General features: G+C 44.5%; 1 protein-coding gene across 1 annotated transcript in view; it reads left to right on the plus strand.

Annotated features, from left to right (window-relative positions):
* Window positions 1–4,106: 4,106 nt before the first annotated feature.
* LOC117882030 (uricase-like) overlaps window positions 4,107–12,477 on the plus strand; it is a 29,727-nt gene continuing 21,356 nt past the window's right edge. The window contains exon 1 of the mRNA XM_034779984.1: window positions 4,107–4,151. Coding sequence (XP_034635875.1) covers window positions 4,122–4,151 — 30 coding nt within the window. The 5' untranslated portion in view covers window positions 4,107–4,121. The remainder of the gene's footprint in view (window positions 4,152–12,477) is intronic.

Raw genomic sequence — 12,477 nt, forward strand, 5'->3', positions numbered from 1 at the left:
CCCACCCCTCCAAAGGTCTCTGGCTTCCTTTCACACCATTTTTCCAACTGTCATTCTTTTGTAGTACGTGCCACCATATGCAGCGAGAGAGGATGGATCCCGCACTTCTCTCTTATGCACTGTTAGCTGTCATGAGGACATCATGCAGAGTACTCTCAGAGTTACTCGTAAAGTTAGCAGAGGATGAATCGCAGGCACCCGAGTGCGATATGCACAGCAGCAACTTAGAATGCTTTATGCGTTCACAGAGCAGCTACATACAGGTGACCATCACTTTTGGGCTACAGAGTAGCAGCCGTGTTAGTCTGTATCTGCAAAAAGAACAGGAGTACTTGTGGTTTTGGGCTAGGGAAACAAGCACTGATTGGTGGGATCACATTGTCATGCAGGTGGGGGATGACAACCAGTGGGTACAGAACTTCAGGATGCGTAAAGCAACCTTCATGGAGCTAAGTGCTGAGTTAGCCCCCGACCTGCGGTGCAAGGACACCAGATTGAGAGCTGCTCTTTTGGTGGAGAAGCGCGTTGCAATCACTGTGTGAAAGCTGGTGAATCCAGACTGCTACCGGTTAGTCACAAACAAATTTGGAGTAGGAAAGTCCACTGTTGGGGCTGTATTACTCCATGTGTGCAGGGCAATAAATTGCATCCTGCAGCAGAGGACCGTGACTCTGGGAATTGTGCATGAAATAGTGGATGGCTTTGCAGAGATGGGTTTCCCTAACTGTGGTGGGGCGGTTGATGGCACACACATTCCAATTTTAGTGCCAGACCACCTTGCCTCTGAATACATCAATAGGAAAGGATACGTCTCCATGGTGTTGCAGGCACTTGTGGATCACCGGGGGCATTTCACGGACATCAATGCAGGCTGGTCTGGAAAGGTGCATGACACACACATCTTGAGGAACAGTGGCCTGTACAGAAAGCTGCAAGCGGAGACTTTCTTTCCAGACCACAAGTTCACAGTGGGGGATGTGGAAATGCACATAGTAATCCTGGGAGACCCAGCTTACCCCTTACAGCCCTGGCTCATGAAACCTTACACAGGGCACCTGGACAGCAGCAAGGAGCATTTTAACAACGGGATGAGTAGGTGCTGCATGTCAGTCAAATGTGCCTTTGGCCATTTGAAAGGTCACTGGAAGTGTTTAAATGGCAGGTTAGACCTTACCGAGGATAATATTCCCGTGGTCATAGCCGCGTGCTGCACTTTGCATAATCTGTGTGAATCTAAGGGTGAAATGTTTGCTCAGGTGTGGAGCACTGAGGCAGAGCGCTTGGCTGCACAGTTTGAACAGCCAGATGCTAGGGCTGTCAGGGGAGCCCGGAGGGCTGCTATTAACATCAGAGGGGCTTTGAGGAACCACTTCAACAATGAGGGGCAGTAACACACGTCTGCTTTGGAGTTGCTTCCCTGTTGCATCCATGCACAATTTTGGGGCCCAAGATACATGCAACACAATGCTTTAGGAACCTGTTCCCGAGAGTGAATTGATTGCTCTATGCTTTCCTGGAACACAGAATAAAAACACTGTACCATTAAATATCTTAGCCTTTATTTATTGTTAAAAAGGGTAAAACCTCACAAGTGTGTGTAGCTCCAGCTATCATTGTGCAAGCTGTGTGTGTGGGGGGGAGAAGTGATGGGGAAATTCAGGAGTGAAGTGAAGTGAAAAGGAATGTTTGGGCATAGAGGGGGGTGGGGTAGGCAAGCAATTGTGCAGCAGCTGCAGTGGCATTCGAACTTGGATCTGCTCAGTCTACAGCTGTATCAGAAACTTGAGCATCTCTGTCTGATCCTCCATAACTTTTATCATCCGCTCTGTCGCTTGCCTAGCAAAAGCAGCACTCTCTTTTCTGTCCTGCCTTTCAGCTTCCCAGCACTCTTTCCATTCCCTGGTCTGTCTCTCATTGTGCTGTATAATCCCGCGGAACATGTCTTCTTCGCTGCGCCAAGGGTTTTTTTCAATCGTTTGCTGGAATGCAACAATCCCTCTTCTGTTCAGCACAGACCTTGAAAAACACACCACGCACCCACCGCGGACTGGCAGCGGCAGATAAGAAACAAACCCTTGGCGCAGCGAAGAAGACCTGTTCCGCGAGGTTATACAGCACAATGGGAGACACAGCTCCACGAGCACCCCAATCATGGTGAGTTTTGGGAGTGCGGGGAAGGCGGTTGTGCATACGGACAAAAAGGTCACGGCTTGCAGGGGACTCATTCTAAAATTATCCTACAATTTTTCACAGGCGGCCAACCTGCTGGCTGACATCTCGCTGCTGAGGGTGACCAGGGAAACCAGGGCTCAACTGCTGAATGCTTGTGGCTTTCATCCCGGTCTATATGCAGCTCAGTTATGTGCCGCTTTGGTCCCAGCTCCAGTGATTGCTAATGGCATGGTACAGTTTCCTACAATGGGGGAACTAACAAGGCTGCAATCCTTTGGAATCTGTGGCAGAGGATTAACAAGTACCTCTTGGAAACTTTCCAAAGCCTCTCTCTGGAGGATTCCCTGCAGGTCTCGATGTCCATCAACACTCTGCTTGACCTGCAGATTAGCTACACAGGGCAATGTCCAGCTCACAGAAAACACTACCTGCCTTCCACTTTTCGATTCCCTACACAAGCCACAGCAACTTACCCAGAGTCACATGTGCTTCCTGCTCCCCGTTGAGCACTTCTGGAATGGAGAAAAGTCCCTGGCTGCCTGCTTCCACCGGGTGACCCGGCTGGGAGCACCACCTCCTCTTCTAGCTCGACTTCTTCATCCACAATTTCTGCCTCTGGGTTAACCCCTCTTTCAGTTGCATGTGAAGTATCCATGGGGCAATTGGCAATGGAGGTGGGGTCACCACCGAGGATAGCAACCAGCTCCTTATAGAAGCAGCAGGTCTTAGGTGCACCACCAGAGTGATGGTTCGCCTCCCGTGCCTTATGGTATGCCTGTCTCAGCTCCTTTATCTTCGCTCTGCACTGCTGCATGTCCCAATCAGAGCCCCTTTCACACAAGCCCAGAGAAATTTGCCTATATGTGTCCCAATTCCTATGGGTCACTCGCAGCTGTGACTGAACAGACTCCTTTCCACATATACTGAGCAGATTCAACAACTCAGCGGTGGTCCAAGCAGGAATGCGTTTAGTGCGATAGCCAGCCGGGCGCACCTGGGAAACTCCTCTGGGAAGCCAAACAAACAGGAAATGAGATTTAAAATTCCTGGGGCTTGCAAGGGGGAGGGGTGGGTTGGCTGCAGGGCAGCAGAGTTCAAACCGCTGACCAGAGCGGCCGCATGGGAATTGTGGGATACTTTCTGGAGGCCAATAAAATCGGGAAAAAAACTGTCTTTTCCCCTCCCTTTATTGTTGACAAACAGCCACACTGGCTGTTTGTCAACAATAAAGGGAGGGGAAAAGACACAAGTTTCTCGCAGGGGTGGAAGTTTTTTGTTGCCAAACCTAGGCGTTTTTTTTTTTTTTTTTTTTAAAGGGACCTTGCAGTGTGTACGCTTGGGACCGGCGCAACCCATTAGGTGACCTAGGTGGTCGCCTAGGACGCTAATATTTTGGGGGCGGCGACCAGATCTTCGGCCGCCCCAGTCGTCGTCGGTATTTCGGGGATGGGACCTGCCGCCACCTCTGAGGGGGATGGCATTTCAGGGGCGGGACCTTCCGCTGACTCGGGCGGCAAAAAAGCTGGCAGCGCTCCGCTGTTTTGTCGCCAAAAGGCAGTTTTTGGCAACAAAACTTGCCAGTGTAGACAAGCCCTTAGATTATGTCACAGACCACAACAGATTTAAGCCTTGGAATTTTTAATAGTGATTGCATTGTCTTTGAAGTGCTGCTCCCATTTAAATAGAGGGTAAATTCCCATTTACTTTAATGAGATTAGATCAGCCTCCTTGTCGCTATATTTCTTTTTTTGTCATAGATACTTTCTTTCATTAAAGTTTCTGCTCAGGGCAGAAAAAAATGCTGTGTAGCTGAATAAATTGTGAAATATTTGCATTTGTGATGCCAACTCCTCAATCATTGCTCCTCCTCTGACGTTAAGATGACACTTTTTATAGTGCAGCAGCTGCTGTAACTGGTATTACTCTTCTCAGCCACCCAAGAGATAACAATGCAGCAGCCTGCAGTGTGTCACCTGCCAGTAAGTTTTTAGAAGTTTTACAAATTTTCTCTCAGTGCAGTGAGAAGCAGTGATATTAAATGTTAAGCTATATTTTTGTGTTCACCTATTTATTTTAAAGCTGTCAAATCAGTTTAGCAACACAGTTCATTGGCGATTAAGCTTGACCTATTTAGCACCTAAAATTGAGTGGAAAAGAATGTGTTAGCAGGATAAGATGAAATAAGGTAAAACTTTTAAACAGAAGTGTTTATAACCTGACTCTGATTTGTATCTGTAAGCTAAAAAGCCACCTGTTGTAAACAAAGGCATTTACTAATAACACCCAAATGAAAGAATGCAAAGAATCCAGTTTGCTTATCATTATTTGTGCTCTTTATTTAATGTGTGCATTTCTCTCAGCCGGGGCAGTAAAATGAATGAAGTTACTTTCATTTTCAGATTCTCTGCTGTAACGTTTGAGTTGCAAAACACTGCAGGAGAGTGCTTTATTTCTTTAAAACCAACTGCTGTCACTGGAATGTTTATAAAACTGCTCTGTTGGGTTTACGTTCACGCTAATTAAATGGTTTGTGTCACTATTTAAGTCATGGACTTTTCCCTCTTATTTTTAGCAAATTCAGTTATCTTTTAATTTCACTTTTCACTGGTGCTTGCAGATATAAAAAGAAGGATTTGGGGTTCTAGACAATTTTATCTATACCTCAATTGATTTTTTTCCTGTTTCTTGATGTCATTTCCCCCCCTAAATTTAGCTTTTTCTGATCTTATATTCTTTTCAGATGTTTATTTCTGTATTTATTTCTCCATGTGAAACCTTTTCTCTCTTTCTCCAAGATGTGTATGTGGAGAAGTCTGAGTTCTACCCCTGAATCTGTCACTGAGCAGCACAAGTTACTTTAGTTTATGTCTCATTGTAATCTCTTCTCTGCCTGAGCTTCTCCATCATTAAAATGGGGTGAATGATGCTTAACCATTTTTGTTAAGTGCAGTGAGTTATATGGCAGGAAAGTGCGATAAACAGCAAGTGCTCCTTGTTTCTCCTTCTCCTGGTTCTTTGCTATCCTGCCCCATAGCCTCTAACCTCTCCCATTCCCCTCCACCTTGGGGACTCTCTGTACATCTCCTTCATTTTTCTTTTCTTCAGGTCTTCTGCTCCCCTTCTGAGTCTATTCTCCCCGGCCCCTAGAGCACTTTCTCTCCCCAGGTCCAGTTCCTTTCACTCCTTCCTTGGATTCTCTGTTCCTTTTTCCCCACCCTCCAGGGAGGCATCCCCTTTCCATCTTGTTCTCTTCCCCCCATCTTGGGTTTTCTATTCCCACATTGTCATTCTACCCTCTGTATCTCTCTCACCCTCATTCTCCACCTCCACTGCTATTGGCCCTTCACCTCTCCTGCCTCCTGCAACCTCACTCCCTTTCTCTTGTGTCTCTCTCTCTCCATCAGTTGTCTTCTCCTCTCTTGCTTTTGTTTCCCTGACTTGCTCTCTCCTCCTTCAGTTCTCATCTCCTGAGTTCTCCTCTTCATTCTACTCTCCTCTTCACTCTTAGTTCCCCAATCCCTTGCCTTCTTGTGTAACCCACACACCTCCTGGGTGTGGTTCTGTCCCATCTACTGCACTGAGACCACTTAAAGAGAGAGATAAATGAGTCTGCGCTACAGTTGGCTTTTAGCTCATGCAGTAGAGGCTCATGCACTAAGCTCCAGAGGTCCCCAGTTCAATCCCGCCCGCCGTTGACCGAGGTCTGTCAGTGTTATACTTGCACAGGTGACTGCAGAGCAGAAGGGAAGGCAGGGCCCTTGGGGAGCTGGGAACAATTGTAGTAACTGCTCTCCGCTGCACAGAGTGACCTCAGCAGAAGTTAGTGGTTTCCTGATCCCGATTCTGCCGTGCTACCCTTAAAAGCCAGAGAGGAAAGCAGGGAGAAGAAAATCCTTCCTGATTCAGGGCTGCTAAGTCAGTATCAAGAATGAGAATGACCTGCCTCCTTCAGAGATCGGGGGGAGCAGATAATATTGCAGCACCAATGGAAGGGATATAATTCATTAAGTCTATATGTTTTATAGAACCCTATTACTTTTCTATAGAACCGAGCTGGTTTCATCTCTATTATATTCTATAGGACTGTTTTATAAGGGGGATGTTCTTAAGCTGCTGCCCTTTGAGTTTTAGAGCACATCACAGGCAGTTCAGAGTATTCAACACACTCAGTCTCCAGAGCCCAGATCTGGGACACATTGCAGGACAATGACCCAAAACAAGGGATGTGAGAATCAAAAGAACACAAGAATCTTTAAACATTGAAGGACTTTTAAAAAAATATAAATAACATTGTCTATCACTCCAGTGTCATGAGTCAACTTTTCTGATGCCACCAAATTACAGAAAGCAAGTTTTCACAGTATCAGCCTGGGATGGAGGCCAATCTGGGTTTTAAGAGAGGGGTGTCCTGTCTAATGAGTTGCATCACACTCCAGTGAAGTTTCAATACTGTAAAATGTCTCCTACACGACTTAAAACACACACACCACCACCATCCCCCTCACATCTCTGTTCACTTCTCCAGTGTACAGCGGGTAGGAATCTGAATTACAGTTGCCTCCTTTCACACACAGCTTTGAATGGTCCTGGGTAGCAGTGAAGACAATATTCTGCACTGTTTTAACTTTGTTCCAGCACTGCAAACTGGCCAGTTGGATGGGAGCACATTCCTTACTTTTACTTATCGTCAAGAAACTCATAATTGTCCCCAAACATCTCATGTGCAAATCTAAGATCAGCAAAGTTGTAAAAACAATGAAGTAATACTAAAATCAGCAGGCATCACTGACATCACTTACACTGTACATTAACCTTTTGTCAACAGCAAGCTGGATAATTTTTTCCCTGTGCTCATTTTTATTATTTTACAATTTCATTTAAAAAAAATTAACATCAAATATACCTTTTAAAACATATCTCGTATATATAATATAAATATAGAAGGTGCTTCACACTTAAGTAATTGGATTAAAAACCCTATGGAAAAATATATACTCAACAATTTAACCTACTTAAAATAGAAATATCAAATTTAGCTCATATTTAGATCCCAAGTCTTAAATGTCTTTGGTGGATCCCTGAGCTGATAAGTAGTAATCGCTTCCCGGCTCTTTGAGCTGTGGTCAAGTGAAAAATTCTCTAAGTTGTTCTATAGGATACAAGTATACATGCCCTCAGGCAAAGGCCAGAAAGGTTCTGAGGATTTCCTGCTCAGAGCCTGGAAGGACTGGTCTTTTAATCCATTCTGACCTTGAAGATACAGGTTTCTTTGTCCAATAACTCAGTATAAAACGATCTAATCTAAACTGATATTTATAAAGTACCTAATCACTTCATACCTAATCAAGGTATGAAGTTCCAGTTTGGGATCATTGTATATTGAATGGTCTCTACTCTCTACTGCTAGATTTTTTCCCATACTTTTCTTTGTGTTTTTAATTTCTTTTTCCCTTCTCTCTGTCATTTTCTATCTGTATCTATGGAGTCTGGTCTTTCTTTAGCTTTGTCATTGCAGGAAGGATGTTGTGAAAAAGCAAGTGTTGCATCATGTGCTGTACACAGTTAGGTTTGGGCTGTTCTTGATCTCCTGTGGTGAGAAATCACAGAGACTAGGCATACTGCTGACAATGCTGTAGCACCAGCTCCTGGGCACTGATAGCTTCATGCCTTTTAATAAAATTAGGGACTGAGTAATCCAGTGAGGTATTTTTCTCAGAACCTAAAAAGGAAAGGTATAATCAGAGCCACACAACAGTTAATATAAATTCACATATGGGTGGAGTTGTTTCTGGGGATAATTATGGAGCATGGTAATATCTCTGGGAATGTGCTGCTAACATTCAAACAAGGGGCTCTTATTAAGTCGTTCTTCCTTCTCCCTGGCTAAATGGGAGCCATGGGTGTTTATGCTTGGAGAGAATAGACGGGCCAAGAATCCATTCATTGATCACTTCAGGAATAACCCTCTGTCATTGTAACCACAGCCAGAGCAGAATCACTGCTTAGCAAACAAGCTTACATCACATGCAGTTCACTGGAAATGTTTTTGCTTTGGTCCTGAGAATTGCTCTAAGTGAACTGATAGTGAAGTGGAGTGTTCAGCTTGTGTAGTTTGAAATGGGGGAGGGAGCCTATAGGGGGATCCACACTGTCCTTCCCTGGATTTGTTGCTTTTTTAAATGCCTGAAAGTTGGTACAATCATCAGCGGAGCATGGTTAACCCCATCTAAAGCAGGGGAAATTTCCTCATAACTCCTTTCCATTTGGTGACAGAATTTTAGCAAGGAGCCCCTCTGAGCCCTCCAGCTCTTTGCTGAACGCTTCCATTGTTAAAGCTGCAGTATAGTTTCTGTTATTCTGGAGGCACCTGGTAGCAACTCAGGAGTTAGGATTATGTTTTAAAATGGTCTTAAAAGGGGAAATAAATTCCTGCTTCTCTTTAAAAGTAGGTGGCCAATGGGTGTGAAATTTCACGCACTTTTAGTTTTTCTGTGCTTTGAATTTTCTTAACTCTCCCTTCCCCAGCAAAGGATGGCAACCGTCCATCACCCCTTTAACAGCCCTTTGCCAAACTACCCTCTCCCAACACAATTAACTACTACGCCAAACATCCACAACCATAGGGTTACCACACGTCCGTTTTTTCCCGGACATGTCCGGCTTTTCGGCAATCAAACCCCCATCCGGGGGGAATTGCCAAAAAGCCGAACATGTCCGGGAAAATGCCGGCCGGGCACTTCCCCTCCCGCGGCAGCTCTGTTCCTCCCCAGACTCTTCGGCTCTGTTTAAGAGCCGAGCTGCCCGAGCGCTATGGGCTTCAGGCAGCCCTCTTGCCTCCGGACCCCAGCCACCGGCCGGGCACTTCCCCTCCCGGGCTCCGGCAGCGCAGGGTCTGGAGGCATGGGGGCTGCCCAAAGCCGGTAGCGCTCGGGCAGCTCGGCTCTTAAACAGAGCCAAAGAGTCAGGGGAGGAGCAGAGCCTCCGGCCGCGGCGGCTCTGCTCCTCCCCTGACTTTTCAGCTCTGTTTAAGAGCCGAGCGCTACGGGCTTTGAACAAAAACACTTCAGAAACAGACTTCAAAGAGAAACAGCAGAACTAAAATTCATTTGCAAATTCAACACCATTAATCTGAGCTTGAATAGGGAATGGGAGTGGCTGGCTCATTACAGAAGCAGCTTTTCCTCTCCTGGAATTGACACCTCCTCATCTATTATTGGGAGTGGACTACATCCACCCTGATTGAATTGGCCCTGTCAACACTGGTTCTCCACTTGCGAAGTAACTCCCTGCTCTCCATGTGTCAGTATATAATGCCTGCATCTGTAACTTTCACTCTATGCATCCGAAGAAGTGAGGTTTTTACTCACGAAAGCTTATGCCCAAATAAATCTGTTAGTCTTTAAGGTGCCACCAGACTCCTTGTTGTTTTTGTAGACTAACACGGCTACCCCCTGATACTTGACAGCCTTCTTGAAGCAGCAGTCTCATCTCAACCGGCTCCTCTCAGAAGCAGCCAAAAGAGGATGCTACTGGGTTTCTCCTCCAGCAGCAGAACCTCATCCAGGGCAGAGAATGAGGTGGGCAGCAGCGGGGAGAACAAAAGTTGGGATATTTTTTAAATCACCAGAACAGAAGATATTGGTGTGTTCAGTGTTTAACTGCTTGACAATAGAGTGGCAGATTTAAAAAGAAAAATGTACACACATGTATTTTTAATAGTGTAGATATTTCAGTTCTAGATGACTGAATATAACATGTACTGGCTTTCTGAATCAATGAAGTACAATCTGAGCTTCACTCAGGTTGTCTGAGATCCTATCCCTTTAAAAGATCCATACAGTTTATCTCGTTGATCCTAGAATTCTTCACAGAGTTCTGTTCTTTCTTAATATTTGTCTATGTTGATACTAGATACCTTTCATTTATCATGCAAATATACACAATGAAAGCAAAAATAGTCAAAGCTGTTTAAAATAAAAAAAGAACCAGCATTGCAGCTACACCTGTTTCTAACCCCCCAAATGTGTGATTCATAAACCAAGCATCCACTTCTTCAGTGAAGCACTTTGTACACTTTTAAGTGCTGTGTAATAGTTTGGTTCTTATTTCTGAGGAGGAAAAGGGAATGAAATCTATACCTAGTTACAGTTGGTGGGCATTGGCTTTTGCAATATCAGCTTCCTTTGCAGACAGTTTCATGGGGGAATCAGTGGTTCAGACCGAGTGGACCCCTACGAAGGCACAGAAACATTAACAGTGGTGACAGCCCCTATGCCAGTAACTAACAGTGACAACTCAAATAGTGTATAGCCCTGCTACTGAGATATCAGCCTGCACCTATACCTAAGGTCTAAAGACTGCTGGATTTCTGGAATTGGAATCCAAATTTGTATCCAAATTTTGCAAATGATCCCAAAACTTCAGATCCAAATAACCTCTAAGTTTGAAGTGCTGAAAACCCAGATCCAAACTGTGTGGGCTAAGACAATCTCTACTGAAATTGCAAATGAACTGATACTTGCCTTTAAATAGATACCTATTTTTGCATTTCCCCATTTTTTTCTCTAGTATACAGAACATTTCTGCCTGCTGCTTGGCTACAGTGTGAGACTGTAAACAGCAACTTCCAGTTATAGAGCACAAGGATAATGCAAATAGAAGAGATGAGCAGATTGCCAGTATTTGATTGGTTTCTTGAAATCTCTCCTACACACATGTTCAAATACAGTAAACACATATGAAAAAAAGTTACAGTTCTAACCTGAACCCACAGGAAAAATGCCAAGTCACAGCGTAAATTAACAGTCTCTAACTCACTTCTTTATGGTCAGAGATGGGGGGAGGGAAGGAAGTGACAGTACAGTCTGTAGATTATGGACAGTTTTGAAATTGCTTAGAAATGTAGGGGCTAAGAACAATTATGCTCAGAAGAATAAGGAGGAAGCCTTACATACTCGAATATATGGATGGCAAAAAACAGCTGTACACATAAGGCTCAATTGTGCCTCCCATACTCAGGTTGGGTGTAATGGGGGGGACTGTGCTGCTTGCCGGTAGCACTGTATCCTGTATTTATGTATATTATTTAAAACACACACTAGAAGATGATACATGACGGTAATAAAATTTCTTAATAAAATAAAAGCCTTTACTTGTATTACAAAAACACTATCACAGCATTGCCAGGTAAATCAGCTTCCCTAGAGCACCAAAACAACAATAATAAACTACTACCACAACCAGTGATAAAGCAAACTGTATAAACCAAACATTGAACAGTGCAAACAGTGCCATAAAAGAAAGCCCCTAATTCTGTGTGTCCCCTAGCATGTTCTCCTTTACCTTTCTTGTATGTTTAGCATGCGCTTGCCACAACTGCACAGTTGTGGAGACCTGCAGGAGTGTGTGCAGAGAGGGGGATGCATGCAGGGAGGAGGGGATCAGCACAAGGTTGGAAGTATGCTGGGCATAGATTTGCCCTGTCCAGCTGCTGCTAAGTACTGGTTGCATGGGCCACCCAACCACCGAATTGTCCATACTGTTCCTGGCATGCAGCGCATGGTAACATGGAGGGGACTCAGGCCCTGGGGAAGGTACAGCAGGAGCCTGCACTCTGCAGCCTGCCTGTGCCTTTCCACTTGCTCTGAATCCTTCTCTCTGTGGTATTGCACCTGCTTGTTGGCCCTGTCCAGAATGTCAACTGTAAGTTCTTCACCAAAACGATTCTTCTTGTATCGGTCCATGACAGTACAGAGACCCAGGCTTCTGCTGGAGAGCATGTGAACTGCCAAGGTACAATGGCCAGAAGAGGTAGAGGTAGGAGTGCTTGCAAGCAAACATGAAACAGAACTAAGCATGGTCTGAATGATTCACAAAAGGTTCAGTGCATGAGTAAAAAGAAAAAAATCTTTGCTGAATCTCAAGGACGCAAAAAAAAAAAAGGATACTTTGTAAAACAGCCTTCAGAGGAACTTTTCAGGTCCTAGAGGCTCTGTGGACATACAAAATTAATACTTTGTAAACCAATGATAATTTTGCAGTTAGTCATAATGCAAGGATGGGTTATTTACAATGAAATTCAATCAGATTTCAGTAATCTACATTTCACTCTCCAGACATATAGCTCAAAGGTTACCTACAAAGTAGAAAAGATGAAAACACTGATTGATGTGCAGTACAGTTCTGTAATCCATCTATTTAATAATTTCACATTCCCAAACTTCTCTGCATATGTTCTTTACTTACCATCATCCTGGTCACCATCTTCACTTTTGCAGGAAATTTCAGCTGCCCCCGGGGACAATG

Source organism: Trachemys scripta, chromosome 8 (genome assembly GCF_013100865.1).
Source record: "Trachemys scripta elegans isolate TJP31775 chromosome 8, CAS_Tse_1.0, whole genome shotgun sequence".
Lineage (NCBI taxonomy): Eukaryota > Metazoa > Chordata > Testudines > Emydidae > Trachemys > Trachemys scripta.